This window comes from Panthera tigris, chromosome C1 (assembly GCF_018350195.1).
Source record: "Panthera tigris isolate Pti1 chromosome C1, P.tigris_Pti1_mat1.1, whole genome shotgun sequence".
In the NCBI taxonomy this organism is placed as follows: domain Eukaryota; kingdom Metazoa; phylum Chordata; class Mammalia; order Carnivora; family Felidae; genus Panthera; species Panthera tigris.
The window spans coordinates 182,042,514-182,062,731 of record NC_056667.1 but is presented as its reverse complement, the minus strand read 5'-3'; the positions used below and the strand labels follow the sequence as shown (position 1 = coordinate 182,062,731).

At 38.3% G+C, this 20,218-nt stretch overlaps 1 protein-coding gene across 4 annotated transcripts in view; it reads left to right on the top strand.

Moving 5' to 3' along the window:
* The window catches only part of SF3B1 (splicing factor 3b subunit 1), a 60,119-nt gene that overhangs the window by 12,236 nt on the left and 27,665 nt on the right, over positions 1-20,218 (top strand). For all 4 annotated transcript variants that reach the window (XM_007094717.3, XM_007094718.3, XM_015543185.2 and 1 more), the window contains exons 2-3: positions 7,741-7,918; positions 19,937-20,103. In XM_007094717.3, the coding sequence (XP_007094779.1) occupies positions 7,891-7,918; positions 19,937-20,103 (195 nt within the window). In that variant the 5' untranslated portion in view covers positions 7,741-7,890. The remainder of the gene's footprint in view (positions 1-7,740; positions 7,919-19,936; positions 20,104-20,218) is intronic.

The following is a 20,218-nucleotide window of genomic DNA, read 5'->3' as shown; positions in this document are numbered from 1 at the left end:
ATGCCTGGACATCCCCTCCAAAGTAAAGGACAACTATTGCATCTTGTACCTCCTACCACTAAGAAGGAAGCACTATGCTTAATAAGTCTCTTTGAGTTCTGGGTGGCATCAAAAACTGTGGGCTTTGTACTGTAGCTATTGTTATTATTGCTATTGCCAACTTGTTGACTCTGGTACCTGCTGACTGTACAACACCTGTCATTGACCCAAGGGCCATAGTCTGCCCAAAATTCCTAACCCTCCTTCACAAATCCTATTTCTCTGGTCCTCATATACCACCTTCCTCTCCTCCTACCAATTTCTTAGTTTAGCTAGTAGCAACAGTCATCCTAAGGCGAATCATTAGTGACAATGTTTTCTGCTCTTATGTACATCTATCATGAAGAATCCAGTAGCAAAAACTATGTGGCTGCTGTCTCTGTATTAGCTAACAGAGGCAGTATAGAGCAGGAAAGTTTGGAAGATATTTTCATTCAACATTCATTCATTCATTCATTCAACAATGTAATACTGCCAGGCATCTGTGGTACCATCTCATCTCATGCCATTCTTCACTCCCTCCCCCTTACTTCACTCTGGACACAAACCCCAAGCTCATTCCGACCTTGGCATATTTGCACTTACTATGTCTGGAATACTCTTCTCCCCAATCCTCATTCCATTATTTCATTTAAATATCTATTCAAATGTCATCCTCTCAGAGATCTTGCCTTTTCTGTTCATCCTATTCTTCCTTAAAAACATTTTGTTGTTGTTGTTGTTATTAAGTAATCTCTATGCCCAGTGTGGGGCTCAAACTTATGACCCTGAGATCAAGAGTAGCATGTTCCACTGACTGAGCCAGCTAGGTGCCCCCATCCTATCCTCCATCCTGCCCACTCTCCCTTAATTCTGCTTTTTCTTCATAGTGTTTGGCAGTACCTGAAATTATACAAACACACACACACACACAGTTTTTAATCTCTGTCCCTCAAATAATGTAAGCTCCATGAGGACAGTGTCTTGTTCAACATTGTATTCCCAGCATCTAAAATAATCTCTGGTAATTATATTACTGGGTATTTACCCAAAGAATATGAAAACACCAATTCTAAAAGATATATGCACCCCTATGTTCATTGCAGCATTATTTACAATAGCCAAGATATGGAAGCAACCCAAATGTCCATCCCTTATCAATAGATGAATGGATAAAGAAGATATGGTGTATATATACAATGGAATATTACTGAGCCATAAAAAGAATGAAATATTGCCATTTTCAACATGGATAGATGTAAAGGGTATAATGCTAAATGAAATAAATCAGAGAAAGACAAATACCATATGAGCTCATTCATATATGTAATTTAAGAAACCAACAAAGAAAAAAGAGACAAAAAAACAGACTCTTAAATATAGAGAACAAACTGGCTACCAGAGGGAAGGTGGGTGGGTGATGGGTGAAATAGGTGAAGGGATTAAGAGTACAGTTATTGTGATGAGCACTGAGTAACGTATAGATTGTTGAATCACTGTATTGTGCACCTAAGACTAATATAACACTGTATGTTAATTATACTGGAATAAAAAAAAAAAAAGAAACAAGTGATAGCTACACACAAGTTATAGAAGACTATAACTAGGATGATTCCATTTACATAAAAGCTAAAAAAAACAAGTATACTTGATTACATACATATGTAGTAAAAGTATAAAGAAGTACAAGGGAATAACTAACACAAAATTCAAAACATGGATTTTCAAGTATGACTGGTGGAGCTATAATTGATGCAAGGAACACTGGAGTCAACACACAAGAGACTGATAATATTGTTGAGTAATAGCAGCTGCATGGGAAATTGTACATACTCTTTGTGGATACAATGTGCTCCGTAATTAAAAATGAAATGAAATGGGGGCGCCTGGGTGGCTCAGTCGGTTAAGCGTCCGACTTCAGCTCAGGTCATGATCTCACGGTCCGTGAGTTCGAGCCCCGCGTCGGGCTCTGGGCTGATGGCTCAGAGCCTGGAGCCTGCTTCCGATTCTGTGTCTCCCTCTCTCTCTGCCCCTCCCCCGTTCATGCTCTGTCTCTCTCTGTCTCAAAAATAAATTTAAAAAAACGTTAAAAAAATAATTAAAAAAATGAAATGAAATGAAAATAAAATGAAATAAAATAATGGCTGGTATAGACTAGGTCCTCATTAAATATTTATTGATAGGTCCTCAATAAATATTTTTTGAACGAATGAATGGTAAAATTTACCTTTGGCATTTATATCAATCAGGTTTTAACTGGAGAAACACCAGTAGGGGATACATATTAAGAGATTTACTGCAGGGAATTGGGTTTATGCAATTGTGGACACTGGCTAAGCAAGTCTAAAATCTGAAGGCAGACCATCAGTAAGGGCAGTCTGGAACTTTCTAGCAGAGGCTGAAGTTGCTATCCACAGGTAGATTTTCTTCTGCATCAGGGAAACCTAAGTTCTGCTGTTAAGGCCTTTCAACTGATTGAATTAGATCTACCCAGCTTATCTAGGACAGTCTCCTTAAAGTCAATTATTGTGGACTTTCAGCATATCTATAAAAGCCTTCATAACAATCCCTTAGATTGGTATTTATTTGAATAATTAGGGACTGTAGCTTAGCCAAATTCACATATTAGAAGACATCACAGCATTCCAGGCACCTAATGCTTCTGTGCCACAATCCCTTAGCTGTTTGGGACACCTCCTCAGACTTGATTTATATGTGCTGTAACTAGATATTTCAGCATTATGAATCAAAAAGAGCTCTCAGTTGACCTTTAACTAGAAAAATAAACTAATTAATGAATTCACACTATTATGTGAAAATACTGCTTCTATTCTAGTGAGGCCTGGTATAGCTGGAAGGTAGAGAAATCTACCCTAGTTCAAGAAAATCAGTATTATTTAAAGAATGGGCCTTTAGAAGGTTGGAGCTGGAGATAGTTCTGGATTTAGGGTAGCTGTGGGGACTTGAGCAGCAGGAGTTTATGATCCCTCAGTCTTATGTCATTCAAGTGACATTTTCCTTTGATTCTTTCTGTTTCAATAGCAACCAGCAAGTTCCTTTCATACTTCCAGTTCAAATTTCCAAGAGAAGGAATCTTGGCCTAGCCAGTAACTTCTTTTTCTGTGGGTAGAATGTCCTGTATTCTAGGCCAGGTTCTAGGTAGCTGGCCAGGTACCTATCTCTTCCAGGAGAACAAGCCAGTGCTGTTTCCCTGAGCAGAGAATTTGGTCAGTTAAGTTGAAGCTAGACATGACAGGCACATTGACAGACATATTTAGAACATCGTCTCAAGGTTATCTTTTTTTTTTTTTAACGTTTATTTATTTTTGAGACAGAGAGAGACAGAGCATGAACGGGGGAGGGGCAGAGAGAGAGGGAGACACAGAATCGGAAGCAGGCTCCAGGCTCTGAGCCATCAGCCCAGAGCCCGATGCGGGGCTCGAACTCACGGACCGCGAGATCGTGACCTGAGCTGAAGTCGGACGCTTAACCGACTGAGGCACCCAGGCGCCCCGGTTATCTTTTTTTTAACTGAGTTATGCGTTAAAATTTCAGAAATAAGACTCGGTAGTTTTGGGATTTTAGGCATAACTGAAAGGGAGATAGAAGTTCTTGGATTTTTGGCTTGGCGTAGGTAGAGTTTGATATTCCTTTGATATAGGAGACTTCTAGGAAACACTGCACATCAAGATTGTGGGCCATTTATCCATGAAAGTCCTTCTTTTACCTCAGAAAAAATGGGCTGGATAAACTGTCAGTGGTTTTCCTATAGCATAGAACTTCAAGGCCTTTATAGTTTTATCCCCAAAGGTAATTTGAGAAAATTACATCTAGCATTTAACATTCTGCAAAACTGTTACATCTTGTTTTTTGTCCAGAAAAAAATATGTATGCTTGTTGCTTTGCGGTATTTTTTTTGAGACTCAGAAAAGCCAGCCTCCAAGTGCTCCTGATAAGAAAAGGAATGAGGGTGCCTGGCTGGCTCAATCAGTAGAGCATGCAACTCTTGATCTCAGGGTCTTAAGTTCAAGCCCCACATTGGGTATAGAGCTTACCTGAAAAGACAAGGAATAGGGGCACCTGGATGGCTCGGTTGGTTGACTGTCTGACTTTGGCTCAGGTCATGATCTCACAGTTGTGGGTTCGAGCCCCATGTTCAGCTTTGTGCTGACAGCGAGGAGCCTGCTTTGGATTCTGTCTCCTTCTCCTTCTTGCCCCTACCCCATATGTATGTGCATGCGTGTGTGCTCTCTCTCTCAAAAATAAACATTAAAATTTTTTTTAAATACTTAGAAAAGGAATTGATTTTCCTTTTAATTGGATGTCATCACTGTCAATTGTTTAGATTATAAAAGCTAGATCCCTTTTCTAACTTTTGGAAAAAAACTTCACCAGAAAAGGGCAGGAAATGTATTTGAAGTGATATCTGAGTATTATGTATTAATATTGAAAATGGAAAGTAAAAAGTACTTATTGAAAAAGCTCTGTTACTTATTGTCTGAATGTCCAAGTCATTGTTTTATTAAAGAGTAATTAGTCCTTAGAAGAAGACTAAAAGAAGGGAATCTCCCTTGATACTTTGGCAAATTTTCTCATGTCTCACTATCCTATATATGCCTTTGCCCTACAAAAGTAACTGAATACCGGGGCGCCTGGGTGGCTCAGTCAGTTGAGCATCCAACTTAGGCTTAGGTCATGATCTCACGGTCTGTGAGTTCGAGCCCCACGTCGGGTTCTGTGCTGACAGCTCAGAGCCTGGAGACTGCTTTGGATTCTATGTCTCCCTCTCTCTCTGCCCCTCCCCCACTCATGCTCTGTCTGTCTCAGAGATAATAAACATTAAAAAAAATTTTTTTTAAAAAGTAACCGAATACCTAGGAACCTAGAGAAATACGCATATAATGCAAACTGGCCAGCAGGTGCAGCTTCTATCTTGGAAAGACAAAGGACATGTGATACCTACCTTGTGTGTGTTTATAAAAATAATATGTGTTTTTGGCAGAATATCTGGAAAATACTAAAAAATTTTTTTATAATTCATAATTTCATCATTCATAAACATCCACTATTAACACTATAGTGAATTTCCTTTGCATGTATTTTTACGGGACAGTAATTTCCTTCTGTATACAAATTCATCTTTTTTTATAAAGTAGAGCCGAGAAATGCAATGTTTTTGTGATTCTTTTTGTCAACATGGATGTTTTTTAGATTGTTGATTATTGATGGATAATAACACCCTTCTGTAACTCCTTATTTCACATTCTTTTTGCCTTTCATTATTTAAAATTAAAAAAAACTTTTTTAAATTTTATTTTTGAGAGAGACAGAGCATGAGCGGGAGAGGGGCAGAGAGAGAGAGAGAGACAGAATCTGAAGCAGACTCCAGGCTCTGAGCTATCAGCACAGAGCCCCATGCAGGGCTCTAACTCACAAACCACAAGATCATGACCTAAGCTGAAGTGGGACGCTTAACTGACTGAGCCATCCAGGCACCCCTCCTTTAATTATTTTAAAACATGTTATTTTGTATATATAAAAGTATAATCTGTGTTTAGGTTATAAACCATGTAAGTAATATCTGTGGGCCCTCTACCAATCCAAGAACTAGAGTTTATTAATAATTTGTATAATAATCTACATGTTTTCTCTCATCCCCTTCTTCCCCCAACTATAACCTAAATTAAAACAATTAAAAATTGAAAATTTCATCTCATCAGATTGATTTTTTTCACTGATTTGTTACTGAAGTTTCTACTAAGTATTTGTGTTGTGAGTCTTATCACACAGCCAGGTAAACTGTTTTCTTTGTGAAGGCTCTAACCTTAATCCTTACCTGTTTTCTTAGGCTGCTTCCTGTACCAACTTCACTTCTAAGTTATGTTCTTTTCATTTCTAAAGTCCAAGGCTTGCATTGACACTTCAAAGTTATGCTAGTGTAATGATGCATAGAAAAAGACAGCCATAGGGGTGGCTGGGTGGCTCAGTCGGTTAAGCGTCCGACTTTGGCTCAGATCTGATCTCACGGTTTGTGGGTTTGAGCCCTGCATCGGACTCTGTGCTGACAACTTGGAGCCTGGAGTCTGCTTCGGATTCTGTGTCTCCTTCTCTCTCTGCCCCTCCCCAACTTGTGCTCTGTCTCTATCAAAAATGAATAAATGTAAAAAAAATAAATAAAAAAAAAAAAGAAAAAGACAGCCATAAAATTAACAACTCAGGCAACAACAGATGTTGGTGAGGATGTGGAGAAAGGGAAACCCTCTTACATTGTTCATGGGAATGCAAACTGGTACAGCCACTCTGGAAAACAGTATGGAAGTTCCTCAAAAAATTAAAAATAGAACTACCCTTTGACCAGCAATTGCACTACTAGGTGTTTTTCCAAAGGATATAGGAGTGCTGATTTGAAGGGGCACATGCCCCCCAATGTTTATAGCAGCACTACCGACAATAGCCAAAGTATGGGAAAAGTCCAAATAGCCATTGACTGATGAATGAATAAAGAAGATATGGGACACACACACACACACACACACACACACACACACACACAATGGAATATTACTCGGCAATCAAAAAGAAGTCTTGCCATTTGCAACAATGTGGATGGAACTAGAGTGTATTATGCTAAGCGAAATAAGTCAGAGAAAGACAAATACATCATTTCATTTCACATATGTGAAATTTAAGATACAAAACAGAAGAACATAAGGGAATCAAAAATAATATAAAAAGAGAGAGGTCAACAAACTGTAAGAGACTCTTAAATACAGAGAACAAACTGAGGGTTGCTGGCAGGGTGTTGGGTGAGGGGATGGGCTAAAGGGATGAGGGGCATTAAGGAGGACACTTGTTGGGATGACACTTGTTATATGTGATGAATTACTAAATTCTGTTCCTGAAATTACTATTATACTATATGTTAACTAACTTGGATTTAAATTAAGATAATCACCCTTTACACAAAGAGTGAAAAACCAATATAATACCAACAATAGAACCTTTATGAGCTGTCAAAAAAAGAAAAAGAAAAAGCCATATTCTGATCTTTTAAAAGTTCCTGATTTCAGAATGACATTTAGGATTAAGAGAGGCATTTCATCAGTGTTAATGCTGATGATCAGTGGTTTTCTAAGAACCTATAAAGTTAAAAGGCTTTTAGGGTGGCAAAGTTCTTGCTGTGTAATTTAGCAACTGTGTGACTTGCACAATTTATATATATCCCCGCCCTAGTTTTTCTCTTATTTCTTAAATGGGATTAGCAACAACTTGTCTACTTTACTAGGTTGTTTGTAAGGTAAATAGTGCTTGGAAATACAATGTTGTAAATGAAACTCCTACCCAGATGGTAATTTTATTTTTTTGAAGGAAAATCTTGAATTTCAGCACGGAGGATGTGACTGCTTATAGGACTGTTTCTACAGCTAACCACTGCAACAGCTGAGAGACAGATGCTAAGGAAAGCTTTTGTCTTGCACCAAGACACCTTCCGGTCTATTTGGAGAAAATAAATTGGAGGTCTGAGGTTTCTCCCAGCCATGAAATCCGTAGTGTTTCTTACTGTACACTGTTCTCGCGTAATCCACCTTCCTCCAGGGCAAACTTACTCCCTTAAAGACATTATGGGCCGCCAGACCATTTTCTCGGTCACCACGAAAACCGCCTCCGGCCCAACATTAGCTCCTCCCCCACCCCCACAATGCATCTCTCTGTTCCATCTAGGTGGCTACTCTGTCACGTGTCGCCCAACGGAGCGCGCTCCCGCTTGGCGCATGCGCAGAGAATATCCCCCAGCTATTTTTCTCCGTGGCAGCGGCGGCGAGCGGAAGTTCTTGGGAGCGCCAGTTCCGTCTGTGTGTTCGAGTGGACAAAATGGCGAAGATCGCCAAGACTCACGAAGGTAAGCCGTCTTTCCCTAGTTATGTGTCTTCTCTGCTGCCTAGCCAGCCAAGAGTCAGTTTTCCTAGGCTTTGTCTCGTCGTGTGGTTTCTTTTGTAGGGTGCCGAGCCCGCGCTTGGGGGCCTTGGTCGTCGTCTTCGCACAAGCGGCGCAGGCCACTGCCCCACGTAATGGCGTCCTACTTAAACACAGCCGGCAGGCGCTTTGTTCCGTGTTTGGGTCTTGCTCCTTCAGAGTTGCTTCTGTTTTCTGACCGGAAGGCCGCATTTAAACGGATCGCTAAGGAGTAGTCCAGGGCAAGGGATCGGGGAAACGGGCGTGAAAGCAAAAAGTCTCCCTCGCCTCTCAGAACTATTGGCCGTTTGTGCAAATGAGTCTGGAGAGCATTGAAATACGGCAGCCGCTTTTTGGGCGGCCCCCAAATCGAATTTAACCTAACCATTACTCTTAACTTTGGCTAATTTGTGTGTCTTCAGGCGCCAAAGATACTTTGGGTTTTTTGTACGAAGTGATTTGGGAATATTTGTGGTATATTGGTCTTTTTCTTTGGAGACTGGATTATTGGTGGAAGCGGGAAAAGCACATTTATATTAATGGCCAAAGCTTTCGAGGTAGTTGATCATTTTATGAAAGATGGAGAATATAAAGCTAGGAAAATGTTGAGAATAGGCTGGAGTCCTTTAGGGAATATCCAGAAATGGCAGGTAATAGGGTCACTTCAGAAAAGATGAGGCGTGGGAATTTGGGACTGCATTCCTTGGTTTCTAACGTGGAATCTGAAGTGTTTATCAAACACGAGGCTTCCAAGAGAATCGGTTATTTCACTCGTCGTTTCCAAGTGCCTGGCTCAGTATAGTGGAGTAACCAAGACTAAGGCCGTCAAAAGTTTTACAGTCTAGTAGGGAAACAGATGTGTGTATGTTTTCATCTTTTATGAGGCAAATGAATGCTTAAATAGAAATACAAGCAACATGTTCTGGGATCCTGGGTAACGGAGTGATTAATTTATGCTTAGGACTGTTTCATAGAGGAGGTGACGTGTCCCTGGTGTAAAAAAGTGCGTTTTAAATTAGGGGAGGACATTTGAGTGTGAGAGACATCTTGTAAGGAGGCAGGGAGACATGAAAGTTTGTTTGAGTAGTGGACTGTGGCAGGGAAAGAGGGTTCAAGGAGGGAAAAATGTCCATGGATCTGGAAAGGTTGGTTGGGACCAGAGCGTGAATGACATCAAATAGTTGTTACCCACCAGAACCGAAGTCAAGCTTTCTGCAACTTTTAAAACATGCTAATCAATTGGCAATGACTTTAAATATTCCTCTTATTGATGGTAGGTATTTAGGATTTATACACTGTTTTAACTCAGAAGTGTTTTTAGGCACTTTTTCTTTAAACTAACTCAGACATACTTTTTGCAAAATAATTAGAAAATGTAAAGATGGTGCTATTCTTGTTCCTTCAGGAGTAGGTTGTTCATTTGGGGCATCTTGTGGCTTTGTTTTTTGGTATCCTTATCATAAGATACTTTTAGACAGGAAAATGAAAATTCTGATCAGTTTTCCTGCATTTTTTGAAACCCAGTTAAAAGCTTTGATCTGCAGAAGATTGAAATTCATTGGCCAAATTTTTGTCATTTTATATGGGACTGTGCTGTGAATATGAAATAACTGATGCTGTAAAGAAAGTATGGGAGTGTTCAGGTAACATGAGAGCACTGTGTACAAGACATTTTCCATCACTGTATGACACTGAAGATGATAAATGTTTACTGGAAATACAATATTTACATAGTTTCTTACTCCCTTATGAATTTACCTTGACAACCGTAGTTCTTTATCGTGCATCTCTTTTCCCTTGATAAGTCATCTCTGATAATCTGGAGCAGAATTCTTGGTGGGGCTTTTGTTTTTGTTTTCATTTTGGTGCTACTGTAGCACTTTATAAATATTAGAATATTGGGTTAAGATTTTTTTCTTCTACTTTGATTGTTGTGTATAGGAAATGTACCTTCGTATCCCCGTATCTAGTGCCTAATGGGTACTGAATATTAACATTTATTGAGAGATTATGCTGGAAATATTAAAAGTTTCACAGAAAGGGGTTACTTAAACTGACCTTTGATTGAGTAGGTTTGGATGCATCTGTTTGGCTGAGGTAGGTGGGAAGACTTAGTAACATATTAGAAATTTTCTGGGCTGAAAGGAAAAAATGTCAGGTAAGCATCAAATTCAAGAAGGCTTTAAACACTGATCTAGGTTTGACGTGGCTTTCCAGTGACTACAGTAGTGCCTCCTCCTTCTCCCAGGTAACAAGTTATTTCTGCACTTCAAGAAAGTCATTGGTTGCAGTGTGAGGAATGACAGTAAGAGCAACAATTCTTAGGCTAGTGAAGTAGTTGATAGAAGAACTTGACTTTGAGCCTCAGTGGGGTAATTTTTAAAAATGTGCAGAGTACTTGTTTTAGAATTGTCCATCATCATGTTGCTTTTTTAAATAGATACTCTAACCTTTTTATCCCTGAATGTTGCTGGTAAAAACCTTATTTTATTGTAAGTTATAATTTATTTATTGTTTATTAAAAAAGATATTTTTAATGTTTATTTTTGAGAGAGGCAGAGTGTGAGCAGGGGAGGGGCAGAGATGGAGACACAGAATTTGAAGCAGGCTCCAGGCTCTGAGTGGTCAGCAAAGAGCCCAACGCAGGGCTCGAACCTATGAACTGTGAGATCATGACCGGAACCGAAGTGGGACTCTTAACCGACTGAGCCACCCAGGTGCCCCTGTAATTTATTTTTAAAGTAATGGCTGCATCAGTTTTTTTACTTGAATTTGGTGAGTTAAATAAAATTGTATTCTTTTTTCTTTGTAAAGTTTATTTTGAGGGGTGCCTGGGTGGCTCAGTCGGTTAAGCGGCCGACTTCGGCACAGGTCATGATCTCGCGGTCCGTGAGTTCGAGCCCCGCGTCGGGCTCTGTGCTGACAGCTCAGAGCCTGGAGCCTGTTTCAGATTCTGTGTCTCCCTCTCTCTGACCCTCCCCTGTTCATGCTCTGTCTCTCCCTGTCTCAAAAATAAATAAAACGTTAAAAAAAGATAAAGTTTATTTTGAGAGATAGCTTGATCAGGGGAGGGACAGAGAGAGAGACTCTCAAGCAGGCTCCCGTACTGCTTGCGCAGAGCCCAGCATTGGGCTTGAACTCATGAACCACAAAATCATTACCTGAACTGAAATCAATCGGTGGACACTTAACCGACTGAGCCACCCGGGCTCAGTGATACTGTATTCGAGCTGAAGTAGGTTCTTTCCTGTGTGGTTCTTTTCACACAGCTATTAGTTCCCATCATTGAGCCAAACTGGTAACTTTTTTTTTTTTCTTGCTGTGGTATTCCTTTTGAATATTTCTATTAGGGTCAGCCCTTAACATCCTTTTTAAGCAACCTGATTGTTTTTTATCCTGGTGGCTTGCATTTTCTATAAAAAGAGCTGGACTTGTTCAAATCAATAAAATCTTTTGGACCTTCCTGCATGTTGTGTCAAGGGTATACAGTTAATTAATGTGCATAATGTTGCTATCCAGCAGTTCCTATATTAACTTTGGCAAACAATCTGTTCCCTCAGAAAGGGGAAAGTAGATTATCCTAAAATCTCACATATTGGCTTGTTTTGTCACTGTCCCTTAAGTGGATTTTTGGGGGACATCTCAGAGGTGAGTTTTTTCCCTCCTAAATTTTTGTATTCAGAATGTCCAGAATGGTCATCTTACTTTTCATTTACTGAGATTTTTATTTTTCTGTGTTCAGAATAGTTTTGGTTTTGTAGACTTCCAGTATGAATGTTGCTAGTAAAAATAAAAATGAAAACAAATTGCTTAAAGACTTTGAAAAAGATTTTTTTTCTGTATAATCATTTAAGAATTGATATAAGTAATGCTAATTAGGAATTAGTCATTTAGGAATTGATGTCTCTAGTGTTCAGTAAAATAATTTGTCACTATAATGCGTTTTCTTGTTTGGGGTTTGTTTAAGGAAAAGACTGAAAGCTGTGATACAGAATATACTTGGTGTTTTCTGGATCTCTTTTAGAGGTGTCACATGTGATAAATCCTTGCTCACTACTTGTTTCTGCTTTTTGGGAGAATAGGTAACATTTATGGACCAGACTAATGTGTCAGTAACATCCAAAGGCTGTATGTCTGTAACATAATGAACAGTGACTAGAATATTGCAAATCATCCAAATTAAAAATGAGGAATAAAAAGACACATCTGGGGCACCTGTGTGGCTTAGTTGGTTAAGCATCCAACTCTTGATTTCTGCTTAGGTCATGATCTCACAGCTTGTGAGATCAAGTCCCATGTCAGGCTCTCCACTGACAGCACAGATTCACTCTTTCTCCCTATCTCTATGCCCTACCCCCCACCTTCCGATAAATAAATAACTATTTAAAAAAAAAAAAAAAAGACACTGCAAGCAGTAGAAAGTGCTACGTGCCAGATTTAGCAATAATCTGGGGCGTGGAAAAAAGGCATAGAAGGGGAAACCAGTAGAGAGAATTGGTGGGGAGCAGTTAAACAGTTGTATCAGATGTGACCAGTGGTGGTTTATCTCCGAGTTTGATATTTAGGTCTTAGTTTAGATTATAAACAGTAGGCTAGATAATTAGGGCTTAGGTTAGATTATAAACAGTGGGCTAGATGTTGACTCTCTTTAAAAAGACCCCTAGTTCTGCATTACTCCTTGAACAATAGTCAAAGTCAACTCCCAGATAAAACATTTGATGTATTTATGTCAAAAATGTTTGCAACTTTAACATCACTTTTTTTTTTTTTTATTGTAACAGTAATGTGATTTTTAAGAAAATGCAAAGTGGAAATCAATTTTAAATGAATTGAGGGGCACCTGGGTGGTTCAGTCCGTTAAGCGGCCGACTTCGGCTCAGGTCATGATCTCACGGTTCGTGAGTTTGAGCCCCGCATCGGGCTCTGTGCTGACAGCTCAGAGCCTGGAGCCTGTTTCAGATTCTGTGTCTCCCTCTGTCTCTGCCCCTCCCCTGTTCATGCTCTGTGTCTTTCTGTCTCAGAAATAAATAAACGTTAAAAAAAAAATTAAAAAAAAAATGAATTGATACCAAGTGAGCTGGCTCACAAATTTATTCATTAATACACAGTTAATTTATATGTCTTTTAGGGAAGGATTTGTTTGTTGATAGTTGAAAGCCTGCTTAAGATCCAGAAATCCCCTCCAAAAAGAGGAGAGTTTCACTTGAATAATGATATTTATTTTCTGTAGATCGTTGGAACAAATTTAGTTTTGAAATGTATGTTTATATCTTAACATTTGTTAAGATTTTACATTATCATCAGCAAAATAAATAAAGCCAGAAAAGAAAGAAATGACAAGGTGGAGAAGAGTTGGACTTTTAAGGTTGAACATATTACATAGAAAAGCTAAAAAAAAAAAAATCTGTTTACATCCAGCAAAGGATTCCATTTCAATGAAGAGGGAGTTTTTATTTTTCTGTTTCATGGGATCACAAGCCTTGGTTTCAAGGGGCTAGAAGAAAGAAGAACCAAAAATGAGGAAGAAGAAAAACTTCAGAAAAACACGCTTAAAATTTTTAAACTTTTTATTGAAAACTGCAAACATATACAGAAATAGAACAATGAAACAAATCCACATGTTGCACCCATCACCTAGCTTCAACAGTTATAAACATGAGTCCACTTTTGTTTAACCTGTATTCTGGTCTCTACCACCCTTCCCATTATTTTGAGGCAAATCCCAGACATATTGTTTTATCCATACATTTTTCAGTGTGTTTCTCTAAAATGTAAGGACTTTGGGGGCGCCTGGGTGGTTGAGCGCCTGACTCTTGATTTCAGTTCAGGTCAGGATGTCACGGTTTGGTTTGTGGGATTGAGCACTGCCCAGCCCTGCCCCACCCCCCCCTCACTTTGCACTGACAGCTTGGAGCCTACCTGAGATTCTCTCTCCCGCTCTCCGCCCCTCCCCCACTCACACAGGCTGTCTCATTCTCAAAATAAACTAAAAAAAAAAAAATTTAACAACTTTATTTTTAATGCTTATTTATTTTTTTGAGAGTGTGCAAATGAGCGTGTGTGCCTGAGTGCTGGCAGCATACAGCCTGACTTGTGGGAGGGGGCCCAATCCCATGAACAGTGAGATCATGACCCGAGCCAAAATCAGAAGTCTGATGCTCGCCTGACTGAGCCACCCAGGCACCCTTAAAATGTAAAGACTTTTAAAAAAATACCATTTTTGCACCTAAAATTAATATAACAAAATATTTTTGTTTTATTTATTGCCTTATAAAACTTTTTTTTTTACAGTTTGTTTAAGTTCCGGATAAATCCCATACAGGGATTAGTCTTAAATCTTTATGTTCCTCCTCCATGTTCCTTTTTCCTTGCAATTTATTTGTTGCAGCGCCCTTACTTTGTAGTTTCCCATAGTCTGCAGGGAAAAGGAAAGAGGGCAGTGAAAACACCCATGACTGCCTCTAAGACTCTCCTCGCTGCTGCAGTTTAAGATGTCGGGAGGCCCACAAATAAGGGAGGTGCCAAGAAAATTATTGGATTTAGGAATGAACACAGTTCTGAAATCATACTTCAGGGTTAGGTTAGACTAGCCATGGCAAGGAAATCTTACAAAGGATTTGTAAAATCAGGTGCCTCTCCCACTATAATTCTAATGGCAATGAATGTACTCTCACAATTTTTCTAACAGGTTTACCTTCTACCTGAAGTAGTTTTGCATGAGTCCCTGTGATATTTGTATCTTAAAATGGGAACATCAGCTTAAGAAAAACCTCATTCTCAACTATTTACCCTCAGGGCTCCTCATTTAGTGAGGCTCTTTACAGACTGTGGTGTACAAGTCTAATGCTTAACTAGTACTTTGTTTTCTTGTCTAATAAGACTTTTTAGTTTTTATAAACCACTATCAGACTATGCCATCTATGGATTGAAGGACAATCCATAACTTCAGTTTTAGGATTCCAAATATGCTCTCATGATGGGGAATTCCTGCTTTGTTTTTAAGTTTTCAGCACCAGTAACGAAGATTTGTACTGTATATGGTACCCCTCCTCTCACCTCTTCATAGATTTTACTGAAATAGGAGAAGGGTTGGGTGGGGAACAGAAGTGAAGCTTTAATCTGGAAAATCAGATAGTTTAGGAACCCACACTAGATATATCTGCCTCCTGATAACCTCCCCTTTTTTAACACCATTAAACTGGAATTAGCTTTTCTTCATTTTACTTGTTCTGTTAATTTCCTCCATGTCATCTCTCAAAATGATTCTTTCTCTGTTATACAGAATAGTTCAGTTCTCTTCTGTGCTCAGACTTGTGTAAGTAAATCCACTAAAAGGACTTTGTAAGTTTCTTTTATTTTTTGAGAGAGAGGGAGAGATCACGAGCACGCAAGCCAGAGTGGGGCAGAGAGAGGGAGAGGGAAATCATAAGCAGGCTGCACTGTCAGCGCAGAGACATAGGCTTGAGCTCATGAACTGTAAAATTACGATCTGAGCCAAAACCAAGAGTCAGATGCTTAACCACCTGAACCACCCAGACACCTCTGTAAGTTTCTTTTAAACACATACTGTTTTAAGACCTAGCAGACTAGATATTTATCTATAAGAGTAGGTATTTACCCAAGTGCTATTAAATCCTATATTAACATAAAAACCTGTATGTGAATGTTCTATAGCAGCCTTATTTGTAATCTTTAGACTGCAAGCAACCTGAATGCTGTAGTACATAGGAATACTACTTGATAATGAGAAATATTGATTAACATATCTTGAAGACTGGAATATTTAAGGGTTCAGATGGAGTAGAGTGCCAGCTCTTGGCAATTGTATGTGTGCCCATGAGGAGCTCCTAGTCTCTTGTCCAGTGACTAGCAGACCATATCCATTTTTCTTTATCTTCACATCTGAATGTCTCAACTACAGGGAGTCTGAATTGGAAAGGAATTAGGAATAGAGGATTTGTTCATGTTGGTTATAAATGAAGTAGGGAGAGATTAGCATAAACATTTCCTCCTTTCTCTGCTTCAAGTCTTTTATTTAACATTTTGGCCCTCTGGTTATTCTTTTTTGTATGCTGCCTCTTTTTTTTTTTTTTTTTTTTTTTTAATTTTTTTTTTTCAACGTTTTTTTTTTTTATTTATTTTTGGGACAGAGAGAGACAGAGCATGAACGGGGGAGGGGCAGAGAGAGAGGGAGACACAGAATCGGAAACAGGCTCCAGGCTCCGAGCCATCAGCCCAGAGCCTGACGCGGGGCTCGAACTCACAGACCGCGAGATGGTGACCTGGCTGAAGTCGGACGCTTAACCGACTGCGCCACCCAGGCGCCCCTCTTTTTTTTTTTTTTTTTTTATCCCATTGTTGCTAACAAATCTTAGCATTTGTTGTCAGAAATGATCTATTTACTTACGTTCAGTCAATTAAAGTACAGGAATATCTGCATGCCAGTAGCTATAATTTTGTGTGCAACAACTTTGAAAATAAGAGACGATTTTGTCTTTCCCAGAGGTGCAAAATGTTTATAAAATTTTGGAAAAATTTTTAATGACTTCTGATTGAAAGTTACCTTTTAATTATGAAATAGTGTAACATTACAGAAAAGTACAGGAAAAATAATGAATATTGCTCAGATTTACCAGTTCTCAATATTTTGCCATATTTGTGCCATAGATTTTATTTATTTTGTAAACAAAATATCATATTCATAATAACTTGATTATACATTTTATAAATGTTTATAAGTGAAATGATACATTTGTTTGCTTGTAAATATTGAGTGTGTTCTATTTCATATTTTGGCACATAGTTTACTAAATAACTACTGAGATTTAATTCTGTCATTTATTTGCATAACTGCTGAATGTTGGGGAATCTGTTGTCTTAATTTTGTGGATGTGATGCTTATGTAAATGTGCTGCAGTTTACAATGCATAAATGAAACTTACAAGGTATATAGAATTTTTATCCGCAATTTCAAGCAGATATAGTACCTGGTTTGCATGTACAACTAGTAGAAGTTTATTAATGAACTCCCTTCAGAATTAATTAACTACAGAGAGCTGCCTAGCCCCTAGGTGATTTTGTTACCACATTTTATTTAATAGGAATCCAGTCATAGAATACATAGAGTTTATACAAACACAAATTCAATATTTTGAGTATTTTTGTAATTAGAAAACTCTGTTGCTTATCCTTAAGTACATAAAATCAGTAGGTAAGATTGAATAGATGAAAATAGTTCCTGAATAAATGTATTATCCAAATACTGTACTAGCTGCTGTAAACTTCTAGAAGAATCCTTTCAAAGGAAAATAAAACCGTAATGTATAATGTGTGTGTGTGAAGGGGGGGAGGGTAAGCTGCCCAATATGTATGCTGTGATGTGGTTTTTATGAAACAACACCTCTTTATTGCTTGTTTGTTGTGTATGAGCTAGAAAAAAGTATAACATGTCCCAAATTGGAAATTTTAAAGTAAAGGTAGGCTGGAGCTGAAAGTCGAGGGCCATGTACAAGTTTTCTGGAGTGTTTGTTACTGATATAGAAACGTGGGCTCTCTCTCTCTCTTTTTTTCTTTTAAAGAAAAATGGAAGTATAAAATTGGGTTTATTCACAAAATATATATTGATGAAGAAACCTGGGCTCTGAAGTTGGTGGTTCCAACTTAATGGGTCTGAGGCATGGGAGTCAGTCCTTGTAAGAGGTGCCCCAGGTGACTTTAATGTAGGTTGTTAGTAGACTACACTGATGCTGTAGAGGGGAGATTGCAGATTATTTGGCTGGCCTGATTCACCATTGTGTGTCCTGTCTGGATCCTGATGGCAGTAGCATTTGTGGTCCATGAAAAGAACTTGTTTACTTAAAGGTGATCCATGCATCTAGCGCTTTAAAAAAATATATATATATATTTTTTTTTAATGTTCTTCTCAAACATTTAAGAAATGGAAATTTTTGGAAAGAAAAAAGAAAAGGCTTAATCTCTAGTCACCCTTTAGCCAGTCTTTTTAACCACTGAGGTTTCTTCTGTGCTCCAGGATAAAAAGTTTCAGGGGTGAGTGAGGGGAGCAAATGTGGATTTAAGACTTCTAAAAAATATATACTACTTCAAATAGAAACAGAAGTAGATTAGTAAAATAATAGTAAAATAAGCCACCCAGCTCACATGACAATGTTTCTATTTGTGATTACTCATGGTGGGGGCCACTGGCCACCTGGGCTGCTGTAATGGTTTTGAGGGGAGAGATGCAGGAAAAAGCAGCAACTGTGGAGATGATAGTGCTGTGGATACACCATAAGAATTTTGAGATGTGGTTACAAACTGGAGCTGCTAAGTTCAGTGGTAAACCCTGTTCCATTATTTTGAGTTTCTGAGACTTAGTCCCACAGTTATATGGCCCAGCTGTACTTTGGACTAGATCATGTTATTATATTTTCTGCTTTAAACCATACCCTTCTTGAACAGTGGAGGTTTTTCTCCCTTTGCTGAGGGTGTGGAGTTGGGCATTTGAATCTTTTTCTTTTGGTCTTTGCAAACTAGTAAATGAGCTTTTTTAAAGTGCCTGGTGTCAAAGGGTTTTGATTCAGTTGAAGGTAATAAGCCTGCAAAAATTGAAACATCTATTTGTTAAGCCACAAAAGAAACCAGTAGCTGTAAAAAGTTTTGTTTCTTAAAACACCTAGGTATTCAGATTATTACAATAAAACATTAGTTTGGAATTTAAAGTTAGCTGGTATTAGGAAAGACCAGAAAAAAGTTTGGAAGGCTAGTCTATTTAAAAGAGACTACTACAACTCAGTGCCTTGCCAGGTTCTTGATGGAATCATGGATCAAAGAAGAGAACATCTAGAAAGGTTATTACTAGGATGATGATTTCTTGAGCCTGTTAATACTATTTTGATTATATGGGAGAATGTCTTAGACCTGTAAATACATGCTGAAATAGTAGGGGTTTTAAATGGTGTAGAAAAGTCATGTACATATATAATATTTGCTATATCTCATATATATGTAAACACTTGATGAAAATAGGTGAACACTATGTAGATGTTCATTGTATGTTTTAATTTTTTTTTTAGTCTTGAAAAATGTCAAAATTAAAAATAGGGAAGTTTGGGAATCTGTTGAGAACTTCATTCATCAAATGTCCATCTTCTAAATGTCAGACCAATGGATAGAAAGAACACAGTGCCTGGAGGGTGAGATGTGGCAAGAGTTAATTCATTGGTGGAGTGCTTAAGTGCTTCGTGTTCATTATCTCATTTAATCCTTAAAAAAAACTTCAAGTTGTAGGAAACTGAGACACAGAGGTGAAATAACCTTAATTAGTAGAGAAAGCCTTTATTTGAAGGCATTTTGGTTCCAGAGCTCAGACTCTTAATCATGAAACTAATGTCATGGTAGTTGCAGGCAAACTGTGTAGGGCTCTGAATTCTAGGCTAAAGAATTTAGACTTTATCCTTTATTATTTTACTCCTAAGAGTGTAATCCTAGATGTTTAGGACATCACCTGGGAGCTTGTTAGGAATGCAGAAACTTGGGTCTGATCCAGGCCTACTGCATTTTGACAAAATCTAGAGACCATTTGTTGCACATTCTATGTAGTTTGAGACCCACACTCCATAGTACTGTTGTGTTTGCATTTCTGGTATTGTTGAATTTAAATTATCTTGAATATTGTTCTTAGTCCCTAAACAACATTGACAGTATTATTTTTTCATTTGGGAAAAGGTTTGGAATTCAACAATAACTTATACTGTGGTAACCCATTCTTAAGGTAAGAGTGGTTTGTGGTTGATGAAATGGTAAGCATATCTTCTGTATACGAGTATTGTCTGTTAGTTCTAACTCCTTATATATTATAATTATTTTAAAGTTTATGTATTTAGAAGACTACTTTGATAATTTCTACTAGAGAACTGCATTGTGTTGGGTCTGTTTGGAAAATTAAGAAAATCTTAATTTCTTACAGATATTGAAGCACAGATTCGAGAAATTCAAGGCAAGAAGGCAGCTCTTGATGAAGCTCAAGGAGTGGGCCTTGATTCTACAGGTTATTATGACCAGGAAATTTATGGTGGAAGTGACAGCCGCTTTGCTGGATATGTGACATCAATTGCTGCAACTGAACTTGAAGATGTGAGTTACCAAGTGTACAAGAGTCAAGTATTTTTTAACAAAGAGCAAGAAATATAAAGGAATTTTCTATTTTAATCCTCTCATTTAATCTGGGAAGATTTGGGGCATTGGGAAA